This window comes from Pleurodeles waltl, chromosome 10 (genome assembly GCF_031143425.1).
Source record: "Pleurodeles waltl isolate 20211129_DDA chromosome 10, aPleWal1.hap1.20221129, whole genome shotgun sequence".
Lineage (NCBI taxonomy): Eukaryota > Metazoa > Chordata > Amphibia > Caudata > Salamandridae > Pleurodeles > Pleurodeles waltl.
The window spans coordinates 1,029,796,314-1,029,823,372 of record NC_090449.1 but is presented as its reverse complement, the minus strand read 5'-3'; the positions used below and the strand labels follow the sequence as shown (position 1 = coordinate 1,029,823,372).

General features: G+C 42.5%; 1 protein-coding gene across 2 annotated transcripts in view; it reads left to right on the top strand.

Moving 5' to 3' along the window:
• Positions 1-27,059, top strand: part of GPD1L (glycerol-3-phosphate dehydrogenase 1 like) — a 78,651-nt gene that overhangs the window by 7,689 nt on the left and 43,903 nt on the right. For both annotated transcript variants that reach the window (XM_069211996.1, XM_069211997.1), the window contains exons 2-4: positions 9,875-10,052; positions 17,390-17,530; positions 21,329-21,467. In XM_069211996.1, the coding sequence (XP_069068097.1) occupies positions 9,875-10,052; positions 17,390-17,530; positions 21,329-21,467 (458 nt within the window). The remainder of the gene's footprint in view (positions 1-9,874; positions 10,053-17,389; positions 17,531-21,328; positions 21,468-27,059) is intronic.

Sequence of the window (27,059 nt, the reverse complement as noted above, 5' to 3'; positions counted from 1 at the left end):
CTATAAAATATTTGTGAACTGTATTTTAGCATGGGTAAATACGCATGTGTAGATTTGCTCATGTGAAAATCTATTGAGCATTTGCAAGTTCATTTTCCCTCCAGCCACTTTCTTCCCAACCCTGGAAGAAGTTCTAATTCTGCCATTGTCAGGAGTAAATGTCCAACCTTTCTTATTATGGGAAAATATTAGAGAGAAGCTGGTGAAGATCTTTAAAACATGCAGGTTAGTAGGTTTGCAGACTCAAAGGCATTCCAGCCCTGGAACTATTGCTTACTGCTTCCTCCAGCCCCAGTATGCAGATCTGCAGAAAGGTGGAAAAATAAGGAAATTGCTACAGTAGGGATTGAAACTGCAAGTATTCAAGCCCTACTATGGTAGTAGCCCTGGCATAATCAGAGAGGCTATTATCAGAGCTCTTACATAATGAGATTGCTGCCATAATTTGGCGCCACACTACATGGCACCAAAGGGACAAGTAGATCTTTTTACAGGACAAGTAGATTTGAGAAGCAACCTGTCCCGTGGACAAGTAGATATTTTAATAAATTCCACACCCCTGCCATGCATGACTCCTGGCGGCCCGGGCTCGCACTGTATCTCCCCGAGTGCTGTAGGCCTTTACAGTGGAGGGGGCAACTGCATGATTGCCATCAGCCCACCCCCATAGTTGAGGCCCAGTAGCCTCTGATATATATATATATATATATATATACACACACACCACCCCCCCAAAAACTCAGCAATGTTCTTGTTCTGCTTTTTTGTGGAAAATTCAAAATCAAGTTTTTAGTTTTCCAAGGTATCCTTTAAAGAAGTGTGAATCTAGTGATGGGTGAAACTGGGCTATTTCCTCCTATGTAGATATGATGTGGAAATCTGAAGGTCACTATGTTATCCTCATGGTTTGTTGCCCCTCCATTCCCAGACTAGATCCATGCTTCTTGTTGTGCTTTATAGCTCATTTTACTTGGGCCTTTCAGGCTCTCAGCGGTTTAATTCTTTGCTTCTGATCCCGTGGAGCGTTTTGTTTGTGACAGTTTAGTCATCGATTCTAATATCTACATTAGATCCATTTTCTGTGATGTATTCCATCCCCACTTTTTAGTCTTCCTGCTCTGAGATGACGGTCCCTCTCCACCAATCTTCTGCAGGTGTCATCAGCACTTGAGAGGCTGTCACAGGTAGTTTTAAGCGCATATGTTGTCTGCAAAATGAACCTGCTTGAGGTTGGCTCTCACCTACTTCAGACTGGGAGAGTTGATATGCCTGATGCTCAGACAGTGGTATGGTCCGTCTCCTGATCCTTCCCTGTGTTGCAAGTTGACATTGTTGCCTTTCATCTCTACTCCACGCAGCTTCTGGGATAAAATGACCACCTTTCACTGAGTCAAATTTTAGGACCAGTGACAGTTTCACAGACAAACGTGAACCATACAATAAATCGTGCAAGCTCTTGGTTACAAGCTGACATTGACACGCGTGTTAAAAATGTGTCTATGTTCTATCTATGCATCTCTGGCTTTTGAAACACAAGATAACTGTAGTGCCTTTTTGAGAATAGAACTTTGTCACCTCTCCACCCCTCCCGGCCATATCAGAGAGAGTACACCCTGTTTATGACCATCCAACCAGGATTTTTTTTTTTTTTTTAATCAAAGCAACTTTTTGAAATAAGTTCTGACAAGGAACTAATGAAAGATTTGAATACTTTTTTTTTCATGGCTCTTTATTTGGTTTTACATTTTGGCTGTACAAGAGTACACTTCAGATAATTGCGGAAGAAACCGCGAGCTAATTACAGTAGGGTGTTATTCGTTGTAAACCCCCATCCCCATGACACAGCCAACCTCTTCCCACAGTAACATCGACATCTTGTTAGGGAGCAGGAAATATAGAGCAATTAACTGATAACAGAACTGTATACTAGTAAAACGAGAAACAAAAGCATAGACCCCACGACCTTTAACGTTAGCATGTTTTATCATCTCAGGACCTATCCACGCGTTGCTCCTGCTGTGCTCACCCTCCAGTCTACTGCCTGTTAAGGTAAACTATCAACTTGGTCCCCTAAGTGCCTCCTTATCATTGGGCCTTCCCACCTATGTCTGCCATCACCTTTCGAGTCCCCCCCACTCTTCCCTGTGGATCAGTCCCTTCAGGGATCTAATGGAACCCCATCACAACTGATTTGCATATGGCTGGTTCCAAACTGGGGTGGAATGGTGAGCAAAAGAACGATGGGTTAAACCCGGATCTGTGACTGGGGGTGAATGTTTGAAAAGTTTCAACACTCTGTCCTTCATCCTTTTGTGTTGCTAAAGTTCCCCTTCGCAATAGGCCATGTTCGTGACTGGCACCAGTCAAGGCGGCCTTCTGTCCAGTCAAACCTCTAGTTTGATGATATATGCTTCCCTTGTTGTAAAGCCCTGCAGTGTCCAAGACCTTCAACACGTTGAATACATGGCTGTCTGTTTCACCGTGGCCATCTTCTGGAGGTCTGTGAGCCACAGCGATGTTTGCGGGAGAGGCTCAGAAGCCTTCCAGGTCATGGCAGTGCAGCGCTTATATAGCGTTGATGCTAGATTGATCATGTGGCACACTAATATATTCTTTCTGTTCATAGTCATACAGCCGAATAGGCAGAAGTCCGGGTTAGGATTCAAATCCCTGCCCTCCAGATCCAACACATGGGTCAGAACGCTAGCCCAAGCTTTTCAAATATCCAGGCATTCCCATACCATGTGACAAAAGAACACCTCTGGTGCATTAGCCGAGATCATACAGAGAGTGAGGCTGAGAACATGCAGCTGATGCGCCTCGAAGAAAGGCAAGATTGGTGCAAGTAGTTAAATTGCAGCACCTTGAGTATTGAATTATGCTCAACTAGTTTGGTGTACCTTTTGGCATCTGTCCACTGCTTGGCCGTGATATCCGTCTGCAAGCACTGGGCCATCCTGTTCTTATATTGTCACACGGTTTCGCTATCTGTTCTTGCAGTGCGGTAACAAAATTGCCACAGCCCGGTGCCCTTCCACGTGTGTTAGTAGGCAGCGTAGTATTGTGTTCCTCCACAGCTCCGCCTGGCCCCAGGTGTCAGCCAGCACATACGCCAACGTTCTGTATGTCAGAAAAAGACCCAGTCTGAGTCTGTGGGTGTCCATCATTTGTGAAAGCGTGTCCATTTTGCCTTGTTTATATAGGTCCCCTGCCTTTGTGACGGCGACTGTGGCCCATGGGTGTGTGTCAAGAATGCATGCAATGTCTTTTGTGCGGGAGCTATGGAGAGTATGGGATAAGGCCACCTCTAGCATGAAATAATTTAATCCAACAGGCTAACGCCACTATATAAATTCTGGACAGCTGTGGCCCAGTGGGCTCGCTGGTAAAGAACCATTCCACCAGTCTGCTGTGCCCTCTCTCTTGCTCAAGTGAAATACGTTCTGGGTTGGCAGATGTGTGAATACAGCGCCGCAGCCGCTGCAGTTGTACTGCCGCATTCATAGTTGAGAACCCATAGCGCTCCCTCCACGAATGGGAGTTCTGTCTTATAGAGTGGTTTTTTTTTTGTGCCTCCCTCCAGATTAAGTCCAACAGCCTTGTGTGGTGGTCTAAAGAGAAGGTGCGCCGCAGTAGAAGCGCGTCCTCAGCGAACCTGTACAGTAACTGCGGTAGGATGAGAATTTTGGCGATAGCCGTGCAGCCCACCAGCGACAAAGGTAACATACACTAGAATGGCAAGGAGTATTTAGAAGTCACCCTGATCCTGCCTGGATTGAACACCACCACGTCATTGTCATCGTGATACACTTGGACCCCGGCTATTTAAATGTGTTGGGTGCCAACAAGTCTAGTGTCTGGGATCACGATCCCGTCGTATGATAGCTGCTTCCTAAGAGGGAAATTGCAGGACTTAGTACAAATCACTTTGAGTCCCGATTGTTTCTGAAAGATATCTAGGGTTGCCATTAATCCTGACAGTGCATCCCCAGGCATGCGTGGATACATCAGCATGGTATCTGCATGGCTGATTATGGAGTCTCCCGACGGCGCCAGCTCCTTTGTGGCCACAGGTGAGTGTTCTGAGTAGGCTTAGTTTTATTCTTTCCCATGGCATCAGTGAGAGACCCTACAGACACAAAGAACTGAGGGGGCAAGCGGGGTCTGCAGTTATTCCCTATCAGCATAAATCAGAAACTCTGAGCTCGTCTCGAGTAGTTGATCTTTGTAAGGCCCCGTGACTCTTCTCCTATTCACAATCTCCTAGGTCCCCCACCTCGCTTCTCATGAGTATCCAGTCGCACCTCCAGTTGTGTGGCAGATCCTGTGCCATGAGCTCTTGGACTTGGTTGTGTGTTCTTCACAGGCCCTGCATCTTCTGGGGCTTGCTCGGGGCGGTAGTCCGAGCACAGATCAGCTTATAGGTCTTTGCTTGGTCACAGTGCAGGCCTCTTGGGACTCAGGTACAGCAGGGTGGATGGGTCACCCCAGCCAGGTGCTTCACACAGCCCGAGCCTGACAGTAGGGCCTTGATGCAAGCCCGCCTGCAGCTCCTGGCCACTCCCCACCCCACCAGGAGCCCCTCAGCTGCTCCACACTGACTTTCGGCAGCAGAGATGACACCAGACAGCCCACTCCCACAAGCTGTGTAGGCCAACTCAATTGGGCTCTCCCTTCTGACCCACCAGCGCCCGCTATGCGGAAAGTGCCGAGACCTGGTGATTGTGCCCTGTGCAGCCTCCCTCACAGTTGCAGTACTCTTTGTGGTTTCACACCCACCTTGGGCCAGAGAGAGTCATTCACCACCTCCACTACTGTTGGCCTGCTGTGCCCACAGCAGGCGGCTGTATGAACAAACTGCACTGGCTTATGCTTGGCATGGCACATCTGCTCTTGACGCCATCTTGCCATGCCCCAAATAGTTTAGTATTTATGCCTCTGGCATGCTTAGGTAGTACACAGGAGTACTAGTTCTCCTAGAAAGCCAATGTGTGCTCATTAGAAAACTCTGTGCTTGATAGAAACACAGGAAACACCACAGGCAAATGCTTGTGAAACATCACAAAAGCATTGCCTGGAAACTTGTGTCAACGAATCGCTAGAAACAACTCCTGCTCCTAATTTACATACAGTAGAAAGGATACCAGGCTTGCCATTTGCCAAGAGATGGAAGGTACATCATTGTGCCAATGTCCGTCTATAGGCTGCCTAAATGTTTGCACCAGGAAATGCATCTCTTCAGAGCGTATGCCCTTTTGGTGTTTTTCAGACCGAAAATTTGTTTACATTGGAAATATGTCTCGCTTGCCCAGCCCGAAGATCTGTCCAATTCATCTCATGAGCTGTGAACATTCCCAAATATACATTATTCACTTGCGGTTCAACTTGCCACACCAAAGCGTGTCCTTCATGCTGAAGAAAGTTCTAAAAGGCAGAGTCAAGCCTCGCAAACAGCAGGAAGAATTTGCAGCCATTGGAGGATTGGTGGTTTGACCTAGTGATATTGGTGAAGATGGGTGTTCTAATATTATATGGAGAAATGTGGATGTCCCCTATCGACTAGTCCTGATGAAGACCCAGTGTGGAGCCGGGAGTTGGCCCAATAGCGAGAGAGGGTCGAAACGTCGACGATGATGCTTTAGCCTGAATTTGGTTTATCTTTCAGAAGGACTCAAGCTGTGGATTTAATTCCGCTTGGGAAATAATAGTTTGATTCAATGTGGCAAAAGGAATAACCAACAGGCTGTTCTATATCTTTTTTGAGGGATTTTCTTTGATTTGTTGTATGGGAAACTAATTAGTTTCTGTTTCTCTTTGAATCACGAGCACTTGATCTATATGGACTCTGTTCTGTCCTTCTTTTTCTTTTGTTTTGATGATATGATGGGGGATTGTATATTTTGTATAGAATTGAAGTAGGAGTGTATTATGTACATGTAATAAAGGATGTTCTCCGTAATCGGTGAAGGGTAATGCTGGATATTTTGGTATGAGTTTAAGATGTTTGGGATTATAATTGTTTCCAAGGGGGTTCATGTTGTTTTGTGAGAAGAAAGTTCAAGGCACAGAGGCAAGTGTAGAACATGGAGTGCCACTGTGCACAAAGTGAATTCACTGCCAAGCCACATTGCAGGCAAGTGGCTTAAGGTGGAACATTGGAAATCTTATAATCAATAAAATGCCAATAATACATAATCATAATGCCAATCTGATGTAACTATGAAAGATAAGAGCTAAATATCAGAGGAAGGAGGAATACTTTGCAGTAGTATTAGTATTTTTGCAATAGGTGCACATTGCAACAATGAGTGCTTTTGTGTACCTTGACAATCCTGGCTGAATCTCTACAATCTTTCATTTTGGCAGCACTTATGAAATGAATATCAGGTGTGTGTTATGCTACTAGCACAGGAACACTTTTTCATAGTTAAATACGCTGAGATACATCCATATTTTGGAAGCAAACATGTCATTTAGGAGTAGCACTTGCTGCTGCAAAGATGCTGATGGCGCCTTATCTGACCTAGGTTACAAGCCACGTGACCCGTCAAACTTCCTTTTTTAAAAGTAAGTATCCTGTATAACCTTGAAGTTTTAAGATCTGTTTTCTGTGCTCACCTGAGACAGTTTTCAAACTGCCCTGCCTATTAAACATCCATTACCCATCAGTTCCCAGAGTTCTCTCTGTATTCTCATCCTTACAGATAACTCTTAATGTGCTGTGGTACCAGTGCTGTGTAGCACATTTCACGACACACGGCATCTAAATCTTAACAAGTGTCACAAATGAATTGTTACTGGTATTGTCTGCATAAGAGTGTCAGAAGTGCCAAAATGTCACAAACTTTACATCAGCTCAGAAGGTACAGGCATGATGAAGCACTCAAGTAGCTGCAGTCTTGGGAAGAGATGCACATATGAGTATATGTTGCAATTATTTTAAGGACTTTGTTGTCACTCAAACGTGTGTATATTTGACGACTAAAGAGGACTATCGAGAGAATTGTGAATGCAGGACCTGCGGGAGGAGAGCTGCGGTGTCTTTAAGGAGAATCAGTGTTGTGTTATGAGGGTGTTATGGTGGCTTTATGAAACTTTTTGTGCAGAGGCCCCTGGAATCACTCATTCAGGAAACCGAAATAGACACCATGCATCCACCACATGCATATCCTTTACGCTTGCCTTTTAAAAGCAGAGTTTTCCGGAATGAGGGGAAGGCCAGTATTCTAGTAAAATACAAAAATGTTGGATGCTTCTTCAAAGCCGTGTATTCTCACTGGACAAAATAGTTCTAGCTTCCCCCAACGTTACTTCTCCAATCTGTGGAAATCGTCCTAACACGACAAATGTTGAGTTCTTTGTCCTCCAATGTGCATGCACCCTCAAGCGCTCCAAAGGGCTGGAACCAAACCCTGCTCCAATCATCTCCTGCGGCACATGGATGACTGGTGTAAGGGAATATTTTCTGGATAGCCTTAGGTGGCTGTTCGAGGGAACCAAGGCTTCAGATTGCTCACAGGTTGTGAAACACAGCACATGAGTGCAAGGCGGGTATTAGCGTACTTGATGACATCACAGAACATGAGGTCACTCAACCTTTGACACCACAAAAAGTAACATTAGTGGAATGATTAAACACACAATTACTAGAAATACATCAAAACCTCAATAAATTCAAGACAAAGCTTACAGAAGCATCTGAGTAGTACTGTGTGTCCAAAGTGGTCCCTCCCACCCATGCATTCCCCCTGTGGTGGGAATGCATCCTGAGCCCTTCGCTTTATTGGGATCCGCTATGCACAGTGCCACATATACAAGTAAGTTTCTAGTCCTTATAATATTGTGCAACATTCAGCTATCTATAAGGGCCAACCTCCAGATGTGGGAATCTCACCCGTGGTGATTGAAACAGGAGGTCAGTGGTGTAGCATCATATCAGGTTCCTTTCCCCAGAGCCAATAAACAACTAACAAAAGTTCCCCTGACCAGTTCCTACCCAGTACACCTTTCCTACTACTAATAGTGTGCTTCTTTCTCTCTGACTGGATGTGAGCATTTGGGTGCAAGTCTCTGGGTCTGCCTCACAGAATTAACCTAATTGTCTGTTAAAGTAGCAGAGATATAAAAAATGCCTCCATTAATGGATGGCCCTTGAAAATGCCAGACACCTGGTCCCTTCCAGCTGATGAACCAAGCACATCTTCAGACCTCTGTTTTTCTTTATTGCCCTCAGTGCTTCAGAGTTTCATATGTTTTTGATGTTTCCCCACATTTACTCTTCATGGCGGATTGCAGTGCATATAGTGGCATGGGAGTCCAGCATCATCACCCTGTATTTGCTTCTCGGTGTGTTGCATCCAGACCCCATCCCACTTCAACATTCCTTTATCAATAAAATAAAGTTTGCACATTGGGTGTTAAAAGCCATTATGACGTTTCATGTTTGCATCTTTCAGGTGGTCACCACCTACCCAGTCAACTCAGCCTTCACCCTCACTGTTCTCACCTTATAGTTATAACTTCTGATCATCTAACCTGTCAGCAGTTCTTCTGCAGCAGCAAATTCATCTGTGTGTGTAAATGTCAACAAATCTGATTCTCTGAATTAGGATCTATATGTTTGTACTCGCAATTTGTGACTTGGGCGGAAGGGTTTTTAGATAAGTCCCCCCCCACCCCCCAGCAAATGAATATTAAAATAGGTTGTTCTTCAGCAAGTTCTTGCAAGACACAACACCTTTCCTATTTGATATGTGTGATGTATTCTATACATCACCTCATCCCTGTAAGAGCCCCGCTGCCAGCCCTGAGATCCTGTTGCAAGTACTTAAAGCTCTGACAGGACTGGCACCATCAGAGGTAGCCCTGGACCCGTTGCAAGGGACGCGTACGTTTAGCACTGGAATCACAGATCCCAGAACTGGTAGCCCTACCCCAGGTGATCCCTTTGATACTGTTCAGGGGTCACTCATGTTTAAAGTTTTTGTCAATCACAACCCACAGGCCCAATTGTTCATCCTTCTAATTACAAATAAGGTCCTGAACAATTGGAAGAGGGATGTAACACTTAAAACCTGCATGTTGTTTGAGGCAGTCTCCTGATCCTGAGGTCTACCTCCTTATTGAGATTACTGGGGCTTGTTTAGAAGAAGGGGGTTTGAATACGTTTGGCAATATTTGGAATTCGCTACTAATGGTGCCCATTACTGGATGGATCAAAACTGAACAAACACCACTCGATATTTATTGTATTTCCCCCAGTTTAGAGTAAATTAGGTGAAGTCACCCGCCGTAATGACAAAGAACTAATGTGTCCCTTGGCCCTGCAATTCATGGCACTTTTGTTTGGCTGCGTTTTCCCCACCAACCGACTGAAATCACTCCAGTAGACAAAACTGATGTTTCTGTTGGCAGTATACAACATCCATGTGTGGGAGAGTGATGAGGGTGTGTAGTGAAAGTATTTGACTTACTTGGAAAATGACCTCTATTTCTTTAGAACTAGGAACCAATGGAGGGGGGTATGAGTTCCTTAACCAGATTTTTCAGGTGCCATTGAATTTACCCACCACCCACAGTTTAACTGTTTTTTTATGTTAGTTGGAGACTCGACTATTGTTTTTATTTTACGTAAATGTAGACTGGTCTACACTTTTATAAATACAATTGCACATGTCAAGTAAATTATCCAGAGCAATCTCATAGCTGTAGTGGCAGCAAATACATGTATATCTTTTCTGGCACCCTTTACCTGTCTGCATGACATTTTTGTGCAGAGTCTCTAAAAAGGTCAGTGTGCGATGTACATATTTCTAGGGTGCCTCGCCATTGGTGTGCTCTAATTTGTCTAATTATTTTTCCATTTTTTTTGTAGGGGCTCCGCTGTTGCCAAAATAATCGGCAACAATGTGAAATCCCTGAAAAAGTTTGCTTCTACGGTGAATATGTGGGTCTTCGAGGAGCAGGTTGATGGTAGGAAACTGACAGAAATCATCAACAGTGACCATGAGAATGTGAAGTACCTCCCGGGACATAAGCTGCCTGAAAATGTGGTAAGACCTTATAGAAGCGTTTTTGAATGGCTTTGAAGTGGCGCATTAAAATCTGCCAATCTAACGATTTCGTTCAATATACAAGCATCACTCGTTTTAAATATTAAAACAACATTACAAGTATCTGCAGCTAAGACGTTTCCCAATAAACCTAAACGAGAAGAAGGGTCAAAGACTGCATTAGTTGACATATTGACTTCAGATGGATCAGGGAGTACAGCAGATATGATGACAGCTTCAGAAGGGACATGAGTAAATAAGAGGATCCTGCCATCAGAATAGTCAGATAATGCAGTAGGTTTGATAATGCTGTAATAAGGTTGGGGTAATGATCAAACAAGATCCAGCTGTCATAATGGCTGCCAAATGCAGCCGATAGAAAAATTATGGCTTTAGAGGGTTACGCTAATGCAGCAGATAAGATAGTGACATCGGGAGGGACAGATAATGCGGCAGATATGATGATGACCTCAGCAGAGTAAGGTAATGCAGTAGATGTGAGCAGGACATCTTGCTGGACAGACACTGCTGTAGAGTAGATAAAGGCAAAAGAAAGAAAAGCAGTGAAACCATATCCCTCTAAAGCAAGAGGGATGCTAAAAGGAGAGGTTAAGAGATCAGAAATGACAGCTGGTTGGTCACTATCTAGGGCCTGTTTTGTCACCTTCCCCTCATATCTGCTGAAGGTTTAGAAGAACAGTAGTACTTATTAAATGTAACTTATTTTCTGTCCACCTGTTTTTGGTTCTAATATAAAGCGATATGGTTGTACATTTGAGCCTTCATATGGATTTCTCTTGCCCACCTCCCATTTTTCACTCAAAAACTATGAAAAATATACAAAGACCTATATGTCTTTGGCTTTCATGTGAAAGTTTGACCTTTCTTAAGCTTTTGTATACAAGTGTTCAGTCACTTAAAAGGAACAGCAGGGAATGCACTCATTCAGAGTGCTTGAGTCGAATTGTCTCAACAGAGTTCAGAGCACTCTTGCAAGAAAACTGTGAGAGGAAAGCTATGTAGGGACATACAAAGGAGAAGCAAGAAACTGTGAACTACGCAAAGTCCAATAATTGGGAATGTCACAAAAATGTATTAGAGTAATGAAAACTTAACAGACCATTCACCTCTATTGCCCACTCCCGCGTCGAAAATTGGCCAAATCCCGGATGGTTGAAGGCATCCCAGACATTTTTGTTGAATTTGTAAATTAACCAGTAAAACCCCACCTCTTTGTACCTAGGTACATGTGCAGTACACTATCCTCTCAGTGGAAAACAACTTTGCACTTCTGCCTTCAGTGCTGATGTACCATGTGTTTACCTTCCTTTCTCCTTCCACAATCTTCTAGCCGCCGCCTCCTCTCCTAGGTCTCAAACACCCAAAGATAGTATTGGGCTGGACTGTGCTTGCTTCTGCATACGGTCTGTAAGACCAAGCCAGGTTTTGGTCTTTCTCCCTCCTTACAGTGGCATTGGGTATTTCAGTTGTGTTGATGGAGATGAAAAAGAAAAAGAAACCAGATTAATTAATTGTTCTATATGATTCCTTGAAGCCTCTCCATTCCCTTGAAATTGCCGGCCCACCTTACATCACAGGTGTGTCAGGGATATCCTATCCTGTCACCCTCTGACCCCCTCCATGGAAAACGTCCCTGCTATTGTTGAGCCTTTCACCGTTCCCTGCAGGACACAGGATAGGATCATGACCATTCCAAAAGGACCTTTTTCCTTTTGATGACTGGCCATCACAAGCCAGATCCCCCAATTGAAATGTGGTTAGGCAGTTTTAGTAGATGTGGAGGGTGTGCATTTGTAATCCCTAATCAGGTGTCTTTAAGTCAAACTAAAAAGCCAAAACACCAAAGAGCAGTGTGGCAAGATTGGAAAACTACCAGCATCTGACCATGGACGTCTTAAGTTAACCCACTAATTAACAGACTATGCTAAAATGCAAATCCTAGGTAAATGTAGCAGTCATACTCTGTTTAAAGGGAGATGGTTTAAACTCGATTTGTTTTCTACATACAGAGAAACAATAAATGTGATTAAAAATACAAGATGAAATCAGAGTATATGTTGCAGCATCCCCCAGCACTCCTAATCCCTGGTGTCTGTGGACACCAGGACAGCTGCTTTTGTTTGTTAGCGTCCTTCCATTTGAAAGAAGAGTAGGCTGATAGCAGACGGTCCTCCATCAGCTCAGAGGCCCACTAATCACCCTGCCTCTAGTGATATCACCCTAGTCATATGAAAATGGGAGTAAGAGCCAAATCCAGCTTACAAAGGTTGGATCAGAAAACTCATACAGGTGCTGAAACTTTGGCAGAATGACGATGAAAAGAATCCATGCAAAGAAACTGGTTTGGAGGCTGTGCTCTTAGAAGAGTGTGCTTTCGCTTAAGCATTCATAACTTGGTTTTCAGCATTGATCCGAGTACGTGCATGCTTTTGGTGAACAGTAATAACTCAAGTCACACTTTCGTCTATTGAAATTACACTTTGAATGATAATCGTCACATTTTTTGCTGACCGCTCTACAGTCTTGCACTGTAAGTAAATAATTTCCTCCTTTGCTTTCCTTCTACATAGTTCATCAGTGGTAGTGAATCCATGAGGCCACCAAGGACTAGCTCTTGCTTTCCACACCAGCATAGTTCTACATTCATCTTCATTTGAGGAATACAGAGTGTGCTCTTGTATAGTTCTTAGGAAGCTGGCCACATCCACATCCAGTCTATAGATAACCTATAATTGGTGGCAACCATGTTTAATGCTCAAGTAACAGCCTTCTATATGTCCTTGTTTTAAGAGGAAGTCTGCTAACTCCCCTATATTAAAGTGTACATTTGTCCTGTAGCATAACACTTTATTCCCCAGAGTGTGTGCCCCCATTGTATATTTAAGTTTGGAGTATTGCACTGCTCAAGGTTTCGGTGTGCGTGTGCATTAAATGTGGTCCGTATGTGGTGGGAGCTTTTTGTGCAGCACTTGGTACATGGTTTAGGCACAAGCAGTGTGTGTGATAGAGGCTTCCTAAAAGACCTCAGATGAATGGATTGGGCTGGTTCCCACACAAAAGGATCTATTCCTGCAAACATGACCCAGTGCCATGACTGGATGACCACTGAAACTTAAAGAACGGCTTGTGTGTAGAGTTGGACCTCTGACCCGCTATTGGACTTTGTATAAATACTGGGCCCTTTCACCGATGACTTAAAATCTCCCTGAACTCAAGAAAGAATCTGTCATTCAGGTTGTAAATAAGACCTGCATTCTAGGACCGGGAATGAGGACCAGGAATGTTTTGCTGTTCTGCTCTAGTAGCAAGGAAGTGTCTTGCTAAACAACTGGAACTTGTCTGGACTCTACACCCTGCTTCTGATGAACAATTTATTTACTCGCTTCCTCTAGGACATTCTTTGTAAGTTATCGGGTGGGACATTTGGAAGATGTTGACCTGTTAGATGGTGGCCCAGATAAGTTCAGAATAACCTCTTCGAATATTGTTGGACTTCCCAGCAAAAATATTGTATGGGGTTTAGTTGAACTATTTTTCATGTTGTGAGAACTATTGCCTCCAGGCTGAGATGGGTCTGCTCACCCTCAGCCGAGAAAGGCCCAAAAGGAAGAGACAAAGTTGGTTCATAAGTTGGAGGCAAAATAAATCTTCCAATATTGATCAGAGGCCTAGAATTGTAAAAGTATCTAGTATATATTGAATTGAATGAGAAAGGAAGTTATGTCTTGAATATGTCTACACCCTATCCCTGGAGCTCAGTGGAAATCAGAGCACACTTGATAACTTAAGTGTATTCATTTTGTTACATGGTGATGCACAATGTAAGTATTGTGTTACCAGTGGGAATTTTAATAGCTATATGATGAGATCTGTGATGGAGAAGAAATTGCACTATGACAAATGATGCAAGTTATCCCAGGAAAGCTCTCCGCACAGAAAAACAAAATAAAGTAGAAGACCCTTCAATTACCCTTATAGATTCTCCTGGTCTTCTATTAAATGGGTGGTTATCGTGCAATTACCCAGCTCAGCCGTCATTCAACATTGGGAGTTACGTTATCAGAATTGATGAAAAGGCTACTAACATGGAGGAATGGCATAGAATTGTCAACTTTACTGTCTCCCCATGTGTACATAATGGCCACGACCCCCTTTATGAGCCTTTTGCTTTGATTATGTGATGCAACACGCATGCAATATCGCTTACATACGATCTTTGCCATAGGATTAAAGTATGGCTATAATTAGTTTAATATTTTATGCACACAAAACTATAGAAATTCAGCAGTTATAGTTATATTTATCTGAAGAAACTATAACTTGTACCACAAAGTAACTTTAGATCACAAGTTACAGCTTCTTAACATAAGTATAACTGCTGAATTTCTATGGTCTTGTGTGGGTAAAATGTGAACCTAAGTATAAGATCTCTGTAGTAATGTTTGATTTTTTTTTTCTTTTCTGTGAGTGTATCTATATATATATATATATATATATATATATATATATATCTTTTTTCACTGAAAAACTAAAGGTTATAGTGACGTGACAGGTAAAATGCAATGTTTTAAACTTGCACCTCTCCATGCACTTCTTATGACCTCGCATACTACATTACTCATGACTTAATATGACCTCATTGATAATATCCTTGATGACATCTGAAATTACATTTATAATAGCATTGTGCATGGCTGTGGCATGAGTTATAGTTACCTCAGTTAACAGTAACTGGTAAATCTCATTGGTTTTTAGTGTTTACAACATTTAATTTCACCTAACTGTAATGTCACGTTAACCTCTGTTTTTCTTTTTATTAGTGAATGTTTTTTTTTTTTTTTGGGGGGGGGGGGGTGGGGGGAAGTAAGATGTCCATCGCCTGGCATGCGGTTGGGTGCCCAACCCATTGCCACGCACGGCCAACTATGTCATTTAAAAGTATAAAATATGTCATTTTTAGTAAGGCAGACACACTGGCTTTGTTAAAGGGTTAGAAGACAAAAAAATATAAGAAGCGGGCCCTATTGACTTTATCAAGGGGTCTGTACATTAACATACGTAAGGCAGACTTATTGGCTTTGTCAGTAAACACAATTTATCATTAATTATAATGCAATGTATTTCCATGTATATAAGTTGAAATCATTAGTAATAATCACTGTCCCATAAATATTTTATACAAATATTTTTTTCTTCAAAACAGTCATAATCCTGCGTTGAGCCTTTTTTTAACATTCTGCAAAAAAGGAGCCATCGAACGAACCAGAAGGGGCCCAGCACCCCAGGTGAGGAGCACACAGCTCCGGCTCGGAGCGCTTTAAAAATATTGAAAGCTCCCCCGGAGTCTTGGATTCAGTGACCCAGGAGGCTTACTGTAGCCTTTCTAAAATGTTCCTAGATGGGCTGCTGCGCTGCCACCCACAGCATTTAAAAAAAAAATAATAATAATAAAAAAAAAACTTGGTGGTTCCCCTGCCCCGTGTAAGAGCACCACAAGTATCAAAAGCTTTAAAAATAAGCCCTTGCGGGGCATCATGAGTCACTCCCCAGTTGGAACAGTGAACGCGTAATGAGGCCCCTCTCCTCGAGCCATATAAAAGCCCCGGGGACCTCATCCCCCGCAGCTGGATGGGGGTAGTGTTCTGGGGACCCCATCATCTGGGACACTGAGTTGTTCTCTGCCCAGGAGAGCGTGGACAGGAACCCTAAACCCAACTCTTTCCTGCACTGCCCCCTGCAGGGAGCATAGGTCTGTTTCCACCTGGCTGTCACAGAAGTTAGAGCTGCTTCCGCTGGGCAGGAGTAAACCAGTGCAGCCGGCTCCTGCCACACCAGGGGTATGTTCAGGCAGGGGAGCGGGCAGGCCAGGCGGGGGTCATCAGCCTCCTCCCGAGGCCTTCAATTGCCGGGGCACTGACAGGACATTTGTTATTTATTTAGGCCCCTCTCCTAAAATACAACTGCGGTGATCCTGGCCAACCCAGCCGGGATTAAAAGTGTACAGAGTAGAAGCCTACTTATTTTTTTATTTATTTTATTTTATGGAACCACAGTCATGTTAAGGGTTAAAAAAAGGAAAAATCTGGTTTTGGGCCCCTGTGGGGGGAGGGCGCACTTTGGGATCACCTCTACCAGGCAAAGGAGGTCAGTGTAACGCTAAATCCCAAAGTCCTAAAAATGGCTGCCGCAACATCTCTGATGTTGTGACAGCTAATCTGATGTTATATTTTGATCTGTCGGGTCTGCGGATCCTCTGCAGCATGAAATAATAGATACATTTTGAACCTTCGTTTATCAAAAACTACTAAATGGATTTACTCCAGATCAGCTTTCTGGATCAAGATGTAGCTTTCTGCTGAATTTGGTGTTCTGTTCAGCCGTTTTTCTGTGTTGCTGCTCAATTTTCCTTAGAAAAGTGCGCGAGAAATGCACATTTTGAGACCCTCCATCCCCTTTTCTCGGCACTGCTTGCTGGATTATTCTGAAGCCTTCATTGTAAATTTTTGAGAAGATTCATCAAACAGCACCAATGTTATTAACAAACCAAAAAAATACATTTTCTTTTGAAACCTGGTCCTAACTAGAATAATCCAGTGACAACAGAGTAATATAGATGTGTGCATGTATGTACATATGCTGTGTTGATGTTGCAAACTTGCTTTGAATTAAATAAGTGTATGTAGGGGAACATTGATTACCTCTTAAACACGGGATAGCCTAATTTAGATAAAGTTTAACAGCTACGATAGTGGCAGGAGCAGAATTAAAGTTCTGTGGAGAAATGGAAAGTTATTTTTATTATGCCACAATCTGTGTCTAGACTCCTCCAAACTGATGAAAACTAAGTGTGCGGCTAAACACTTCTGCGTGCCCTTTCTCGTCCATAACCCATGCGGTCAACTTCTAGTTGGACCGTAAAAAAAACATTGGTTGGTGCAGGAAGAAGTTCTGGCGAGGGGAGAGGAAATTGCATGTAACAGGTGAGAAGCAATGGGCTAATGGTAAAGAAGTGATACTACTATTTGTCCAGATTTTTCCAGTCCCTGTCCGTTGAGGACAGATAAGGCGAAGGAACCCCTCTGCTTTGCAGTACCTTTATATTTCATCAGTCATGAGCAGTGTGCATTTGGTGGTGATCAATGCAAAAGTAGACATTTGTACACCGGATTTGTATGATGTTTGTTTCTGTATGTTTAAAATGTACACATTGTTGTTCTTAGCCTGCATACCATTTGGTGTGTGATTGTTATGTGTTTAATTCGAGGTCTCTCTGGTTCCAGAGAAGACAATTAAACAATCAATTATTTATTATGCAGGTTGCTGTTCCAAACCTGTCAGATGCAGTGCAAGGAGCCGACCTCCTGGTCTTTGTCATTCCTCACCAGTTTATTCATAAAATCTGTGATGAGATCAAAGGGAAGGTGGCCCAGGAAGCTCTTGGGATAACACTTATCAAGGTACAGTGGAAGGGGCATTGTTTTCAACCAGGGAGGGAGGAGAAAGTCCTAAAGGTTTATGTATATGGTATATCTTACAGTTTGATTAGCCCAGTCCTTTGCAGCTGACAAACCCAACATGCTGATCCAATTATCACTGGGTTGTATGGTGTACCAGTTTAAAACTGTATGACCATTGTGGTACCTTGCTTTCAAAATATTTACCAAAAAGCCCACACTTGCTTGAGGCATCTTTACTTTGCTAGAATAGGGTTTCAAACAAGGATGTGCAGAATTGTTTCATGATGGATGGATCCATTCCAGGCTTATAGGTTGGCCACTGACCTTGTAGATTTACAATATAGATTGTTGTTCCAGTTTCTACCACACAACCTAAACCGAGTTCTGGCATTCACCAACCAACATTGAACATCCTTGTTGTAGGTGTTCGCATGGGCACCTTTGATTGTTTGTATTGCTTTTTTCACTTTCTACTTGAATTTAACACTTGGTGTTGCAGCATTTCGAAGCAGAATCCTGCTTAGACCACTCAACTCCTATTCTAAATCAGAAGGGTTTGAAAGCTTCTCGATTTTGGTTATCGCCGACCCTCCCCGTGGTGAAGTACAGCATAATATTGTTCTGGATTTTGGTAATAGGACATGTCCTGGCTAGGATGTAGCAGTCAAGGAAACATTATTCAATGAGCAACTACAGCTCCCAGAATATCTTTAGGGATGGAGCCTCCCTTGTTATCAGTTTTCTCCCACTGGGATTTATTTTTAAGACCACGGGGGAGCTTAATTCACATTTGATGAAGTTGAATCACTTCAGGTAGTCAAGGCCATCTTTGCATATTTGGGACCTTCTGTTACGAGTCATCATATCATCACAGTCAAGGTTTCCACACGATCAGCTGGCCCTTCGCATTGCACTCAAGTACGTGGGCTGGGCTAAGGGTTTCAACCCTGCACTACCACATTATATTTTGTGAAAACATCAAGTCTCGCCTTAATGCGCATGTCAACCTGTGTTGTTAATCATCTGGCAATGTTTACATTTGTTACTTTCCCTTCCATGCACCAGTGTTGACTCTTTGGGGTTCTTTTGCCATCATGCTAGTTACAGAAGGATTAGTGTTTTGTATACTGAATCTTTTCAGTTAAAAGCATTTGCTACCATTAGAAAGGTCACATATTTGCTGTTACACCATATCTTGTCCATTTATAAGGGACCGTTTTAATGGATTGTCATATTAATTATTGATTAAAGGTGTGTTTGAATGTGTTGGCATGTCCAACGTTGATTTTATTGTTCAATGAAGAGTACAAATACTTGATCTCTTCCATGCCGCGGTTTCTTCTGCATGTACTGAAGGGGACATCTCATATAAGCGAGTAATTAACTCAGATCGCCCTTTTAGGTCTTGCCTACTGATAGCGTTAGCTATTGTGGTCAATGCCCTTTTGTCTACAATACAGCAAACCATAGAGTGCTCTTTAGGTAAGCCTCTTGTTCTATCAGGTCCTCTGGTGTTTATTTCCTGGCTTCTCTGCCCGCTTTATTTCTTATTTAGTAACTTTTTATATATTTTCTTTTTGCAAGGGCCTAGCAAGCTGGACACTGTTTTTCGCTTTTCGTCATTTACTCTTACCGCTCCACTTTTTTTTGTACCCTTTTTTTCCAAATTATTTTTGCAAGGGCTCAACTGTTGCACACTGTTACAGGTCACTAGCTTCTCCCTATTTGCACAGCATATCCCAAACATATATATAACTGTCTGCTGCCATCTTGGAACAATAGATAAGGAAAAAGGATATTAAAAACTTTTCTTATGCTGGCCACCAAGTTTGTGTGGCAGACACAGTGGGCTTCTTTAGAGGACTTTGGTCGTGCAGGAGATGACAAGCATTGCAAAGCCAATAGGTTTCATGGGTGATACCTATTGGCTTTGCCAAGGTTTGTTTTTATTATGAACAAAGTTTTCATTGGTGGAGGTCTCTACAAGAGAACACTACTTATTTTCTGAAAATTAGCAGCTCATTTCTGTTAGTGTTATACCTGTGCTGTTTACTGTGTTTAAAAAAGAAACAATGTATCTGAAAATCGAGGCAATTGATACAATGTTTGTGTAGGAGAAACCACTGTTTCCTTGTGGGCTACATTCATTGGTAGTGAAGCTATGCCCCCGGGCATCAAGCTGGGTGTTTAATGCAACAATTGATACCTTGAAGTATCATCTTTAGTAGTCCCAGTCAGAAGTTAGCACTGCTGAGTTGTTAGCGCATAGCCCTGTACACACCAATGAGGTTACTAGCCTTTCCATAGTAAAAAACAGTAATGTGGGTTTTTTACTGTCAAGACATGTAAATACACATGTCCTACTTTTTAATATACAACACCCTGTCTAAGGTCTCTGTAGGCCAGCCTTATGGGTGTGTTTGATATATATACATATATATATACATATATGTATGTACATATATATATATGAGAGAGGGATAGGGATTACATTAAATGGCTAAGTCGAGTTAGCATTTCAGAAACTGCTCTGCGAGCCTGCAAAACTGGGTAACCTTGATACATTTTACTAGGGACTTATAAGTAATTTAACCTATGCCAATTGGGTATAAGCCAGGTAAAGATATATTTTTAAAGAGACAGAGCACTGGCACTGAGGCCAGTTTGGCAGGACTCTATGAACTTACTCAAAACACCAGCAGCATCAGTTCAGTTACCAAAAAGGAGGACAAAAAGTGACGTGAAGGTGAACCCTCCAAAAAGCCATTTCTTTACACTTATAAAACCGGAATTCACTTCCCCATGCCAGAAAGACTTGCCTTAATAAACCCATCACCGTCCTGCTTGATGTGTTGAGATATTACTGCAGTAGACCTTTCCTTCCAGGGTCTGTGTTGATGTGTCCTAAGTCGAGAGGTAGCTTACTCCTATTAAAAAGAAAAAGTATCTACTTAATGGTTATGATGTCAGCCTGTGCTATGTAAAAAACCATTATGACCTTATAAGCCCTGCAGCTGAAAACTCAAAGCTCCCTTGATTTCTCAAAAGGCCTTAATCTCTAAATGTGCAGGAATGGGCAGCGAGCGACTGTAGTGCTGTTTACAGTGACTGGACGCAGAGGTAGTTGTGGCCGTGTATACAGATGAAAGCCTGGTTGGCCTCGCTGAAAGCAGAAATGCCACATTGTGTGCAAGGGGAGGCAACAAACCTGTGGCAATCGGATTGGTACTATTAACCTTATTGATGCTTCCATCTGTATCAACGCTCATTTTAGGCATTATGTTTTTCAGACCACCCTCCCTGAAAAGCAGATTTATTTCGCACTTTGAAATTGCTGTTTAGTTATCTGAAAACCTTCATCGTTTGGATGTGTTCAGGATTCATCATTTTTATTAAGCAGTTCACTCCAGGCGAGCAGCCCGCGGGTTCTCTCTGTGAATTGCATTCTCTCTGTGAATTGCTTTTTGAGCAAAGTACACAGGCTAGTTTATTGACTTCACACCAAATTGCCCTTGGCACAGAACGACTGATATTCGTACCTTGCCGGGTGATTTCTATTTTTTAATCACTTTTTTTTAACATGCCTATAGACGGTCTTGAATGGTACTGCCATATGGATCTTTCATCACTGAATGGAAATTGGATTTGCTGGGGAACTGGATTCTCATGCTTTGTTTTTTGTTTTGTAATTTATTATTATGTCTTTCTGTCCCCATTCAGAGACTGAACCTAAGAAGATATTAATGGCACTGATCAATTATGTTTCTCCTCCTAATGTCTCTTAAACGCTTGCTGCAGGGAATAGACGAAGGCCCAGAGGGTCTCAAGCTGATATCGGACATCATCCGCGAGAAGATGGGAATAGACATTAGTGTCCTGATGGGCGCCAACATTGCCAACGAGGTGGCAGCTGAGAAGTTCTGTGAAACCACCATAGGTAAGGTACTGCTTCATTAACTGTAGGAATGCAGGCTAGACAAGTCTATTAAATTGTCAACAACCTCATCCGTGCCTGAGGTTCCATTTGTGGTGGTGTTAATCCAGGTTTTCAGGGCTGTGTTGATTTCAACCACTGCCAAACTGAATCTGTCCTGATGTGAGCTTTTGGCGCTGCACCTTACTTGAGAACATCCATATTCACCAAACAGTCGTCTTTATCACGGAGGTTGACGGTCAAGTCTCAAGACCGTCAACCCTAGAGAACATCTGCAGAAGAAACTTGTGTACAGGAGAGTGTGCCTCTGCTGAGGACCTCTGAAAGAAAACCTGTCCCACTACGGAAGCCCTCTCAAGTGGCTATGATACAGCATTTTTTCATTTGACAAACTTCTAAAATACGTTCTTCATGGAAATGAGGGTTCGCATGTTGCTGTTTGTTTGCAGTGAACAGGCAGAAACACAATATCTTGAAACATTGTAAACTTATTTTTGGGTTCCACCAGTGAAGTATGTTAAAATTGTTGTGTTGGATAATTTGCATAGTTTGAGTTGTGCAGGCTAATTTTGCAGATTTTACTTTTGTTTTATGAGATAAGGCTTTGGAATCTGTACTGAAGTTTTTGTAAATATGTGCCAGGTAGCCATTTAATGTGTAACACTTATGGGGACTCCATCTCGTATTCTCACTTTTGCAGACTTTTGTTTGGCAGTGCATCCATAATTCAGCGTTCTTCAAGAGTCTAATCATGTCCAGCCTCCCTTTTCGCATTCATCACCTACAGTTTGTACATGCTACCTTGCTCCCAGCCCTCATTTTCCTCAGAAACCCCTGCATTTCAATTATCATTGTAATGTAAGTGATAACTGAACTCTCACCATACTCTGATCAAGGATAAGCCATACTTTCCTCGAAGGATATCCAACATTCACCTTTGGTAGTAAGTCTGAATACTTCTGAGATACAAAAAGGATGTGTGTTATGCAGCACAACCAGTATTGCAGTACCTGCTTCTCTACTACTTAGTGTATTTTTTGGTTATTATAGAAAAACAATAAAAATATGATAATGAGAAACACAATAACGCAGTTAAAAACTAAGGGCCTGGCAGAGGGAATACTCGGTCACAAACGCAGCGGATATCCCGTCCGCCTTATTACGATCTCCTGGAATCGTAATACGGGGTAGCCATCACGTTTGCGGTGCAGTTTTCCCCTCTGCCAAGATCTAAATCGGGCCTTAAGTGCGATAACTAAAAACATTCAAATGTCTTATTTGAAGGAACACAAATAAATAAAATCTGATAAGGGTTCAAAAGTTATTAAAGAAAGTTAGTAACTTACATGATAACGCAGAGATGATTACTATTTTAAAGTCAGTTATAAAAGGTAAAAGATCCTAACAAATTAGTGCCCTTGTGTGACTTTACAGGAACAGAGGTTCGACTTGTACCAACCCCCAGGGTATAATTAAAGCTGTTGCTAGGGCAGGTCGAGGATTTTACCTTCTGACTTATTGTAGTGGAAGATTTTCTGGAGTATAATGAGGATAAGGCATTTGTAAAATTAAGTGATGTACATAGTAAGAAAGTGGAAGCTGAGATCATGGGAGAGGTTGCATAGATGACATTGATGAAACAACGACAGGACATTATGTTACGTATTTATGGTACAAACACAGGCACACACACAAACATCTTTAACAGCATACACGCAAAGTTTCAGGAATAGAGAGACCATGAATTTACAGAGAACTAAACATTGTTTGGACAAGTGCCCTAAGCCAGGATTCATAGCCAAGTCTCGGGTCCCAAGATCAGCAGCAAAGCCATCAAAGCACATTTGCTCCCCTACAGTGTGTCAGCATTAGAAGTATCTTAACCAGCTTTACAAAAAGTGTGGCTGTAGCAGTAGTACCCGTGCTCACTGTGCTCTGGAACCAAGCTACACATGACTGATGAGCCCCAATCAGGGTGAAACCGATCTTGGGTTGCTTGTGTTCCGGTTCAGGGAGGACTTGGTCTGGCAGTTCTGGCTGGGCTTGTTTCTATTGGAGCAGGGTAAATATTTATTTGCATATCTGTGGGTAGAAACTGAGGTGGCAAGATAGATGAAATACTAAGAACTGGGATGCGGCCCGAGCAATTGCCAGTGTTTGTTATTAGTTCACATATTCCCTACATCACCTTTTTGTTGTTGTAATTGACGCTGTAAGTGCAATGGGTATGCCCAGATGTGGGTCCTATGCTTACTGTGTAAATAGGAATCATGTTATACCCAACTGATAAGCCATAGTCAGGGTGAAACCCGAATTTGATTGCTTGTGTTCCAGTTCTGGGAGGACCTGGTGTGGTTGTTCGGGCTGGACTGTTCCTGATGGAGCAGCGCAAAACTGATTCGCACATTGCTAAGTCCGAACTGAGGTAGCGCAGTGGGCAAAATAATGATGGGTTGGAATTCTACTGCAAGCCACTGTTAGTGGGTAGACAAGTTGAAAACATGCCTTCCATTACCTTTTTCGTTTGATGTAGCAGTAGTACTAGCATGAGGCTTCTATAAATCATGACAGCCCCATCACTTCCTTCGCCAGGTCGAGAGCAAACATTGAGGCAGTACAACCTACTGAGAGTAGCAGTACTGCCTGCATGAGTTGTACAGACTAGTATGATCAGAGCAGTACCTATTCTCCAAGTGCACCACAAAATGTGGAATCACCCTTACTACATGCAAAGACCCTGCCGCACTGACCTTGCTGCTCTCACCGGGAGGACAGAAAGAGTTGGACTTGTGTGAGGCATGCACCAACAGTGTAACAGTAGCGGAGTTGCATGCAGCAGGCGTGCCTAAATGCACAATGTGTGCAACAACAAATAATGAAAGTAAAAAAGTAAGGTCCATTGTGACATTGCTTGTGGACACTGTTATCTAAAAAGAGTAACCGTTTTCTTTCGCCTCTTTTCGTCCATGCCTCGATGCACTTTGCGTTTTTCCAGATGATGTATATTGGAGGAATAAAATCAGAGCACAGCGTATTTTTCCCACAGCACCAGTGTGTAAAAGTGCTCTCATCCAACAGCCATTGCCATTTTTTTGTGATTTGCTGACATTCTTTGCGTTGGATTAGCAAATCATTGGGAATTGGTTTTCCAAAGAACTTCAGTTCAAGTCAATGGAGCCCAGATAGATCTAACAAAAGTCCACCCTCCAATTGTGGAAAGCCATTACCACCCCCCCCTAGCAGTGCAATGTTGTATTAGAATCACCCCTGTATTAATGCAAGGGGACCTTAGTTCTTTGGCAGTTTCTGTTCCACCTCCCACTGGTAAGTGTTGGGACGTAACATTTTGTGACCATCATAGAACTTTGTGCAGGTGCCTTGAAAGGCCAGATGTGCACCTCTTGCCTGGAGCAGCCCCTGAAAACCCAAGCGGGGAAAAACATTTGTCAGCGAAGGTTATTCTTTATTTAGAACGGTATGTATTTGTGTCTCTTTAGGGACCACAATGACATTTTAAGTCTGGCTTTTCAACCAGAACTTTGGAAAGGAAAACATTGCCCATTTTTTATATTAACAGGCCTAGATCCCCACGTAAACATATTTTTGGAGCCTGCATCACTGGATATGTGCACTAGCACCAACAAAGAAAAGTTCAGCATTGAGGCTGAATCGGTGCAGGATTAACACACTGGAAAAAGTAATGACAAACTGCACCAGGGGCTCCTAACGTTTACTCACCAAGGTCCGTTTTCAAAGGCGGACTTCTAGATCATCTGAACTGGGCAGGATGACTCTTAAATGTTCACAAGTGATGAGTGGATATTCTTAAGGAAGGTAGACATCCACTGACTCATACTTGTTAAATGGCTCAATGGAAACAGTTTCTCTCATGGTGTCTTCAAGAATACTAAGCACCATTTCCCTTCTTCAGTACCAGGCATACTTCAACATTTGCTTCATCCAGTCGATAGTCGTTTAGTTTACACCTACATTAGATGTGTATCGGATATGTCGGCCTATATTGAAACTAAAGGCACTCTGATTACATATGGCAGTCATGGATGATGTGTTTTTGGGAGAAACTAAATAGACTCTAAAGCACCGCTCCACCAACATCAACCTGGAATTGAGTGCTGACCTTCCTAACGCAGAACGAAGTAATGCGATGGATGGGATCTTTAGATTAATTTCAGCCTCCGGTAACTTATCGGAACCGTATTCAAAGTCCAGGTTTTTTAACTGTACCACTAAAGAAAGGAACAGCAATTAGTGTTGGCCAGCCACCAAACGGACAGTCAGGTGTGAACTGCTAGGCCACACCCCCCTGCCAGGAAAACAACTGTCCGAGGTGTGTTTTTGCTTTCTTCAAAAATTTGAGGGTTTTTCAGGAATCTTTCAGGATGGCAACTAACATTGCCCACTCCTTACATTCTGCCTCTAAGCATGCATCAGTTTAAAGATACACCACTGAAATAGGGGAACACAGGCGGATCAATGAAATTCACCATGGATTTGTTATTTTTATTGCTTTTTTTAATTTAATTTCCATAGTTTTAATTTGCATCCATGTTATGAGATATATTTTTCGTTTGTCATATTTCTACATTTTAACGCGACCTTCTAAAATACATTAGAGTCTCCTGCTATTCTTACATTGGAATACAAATTCATTATCATTCAGATCACTGGAATAAAAATTCATTATCATTCAGTGCAAGTATAAATCAATGACCTGGTCAAGTTTGTGCCCTTCAGTCTAACTTGTCTACCTCTGCATTCAGTTCGATCCATTATGTAGGTTAATTTGCTTTTGTAGATGAATTTGCCACGTGTGTGTGCTCTTTGTATCTGGATTCGTGATTCTCGGATGACCCCTTTCTTCTCTTATTCGTCTGTCTGCCTTCCTGCTTTTTTTGCTCGATCTGCCTCTTTTGTGCTCCCTCTCTCTTTAAAGCATTATCTTGGTCAGCCCCTGAATCTTTAAACCCTGAACTGCCTGTGGTATGGTTCCCCTGCACCCCCAACTAATTGCCTGCTTTTCTTCTCCTCAAGGTGTTTCATGGGTGCCTAGCACTACATTATCTTTTTAGTGGGACTTCCATCTTTTACTCTCCTTGTAGGCTGCATTATGTAATCCTGCTACTCTGTAAGCCCTATAAAATGAATGAATGAATTAATTAATTAAATGAAATTGAGTGGTCGTATCAGACGTTCAAATGTACACCTCACAGATAATGCACTGTCAGTGAAAATAGCATTTGAGGATGGCAGCTATCTTGTTGGGAATGTTATGGGCTTCTAATCCACATCCTCATACTGACTGCACTTGCAGCTGACACCCAGGAACATCTTTTAGAAAAACAAGCATTTGCAAAGCAATAGGTCTCGCATTTGCTTGAGTTAGAGCTATTGGCATTGCAAATTCATAACTGAACGTTTCTTGCCACATAAATTGGTCAACCCTGCCTGATAATTCCGTCTCTTCCTGCCATATAATTCAAGTGGCCCTGCATATAACTAAAGCACTTCCATTTTGCCACCTTCTTCTATCTGCAGCAAAACATGAAAATGTTGCCATTTAGCATTCTAATTTAA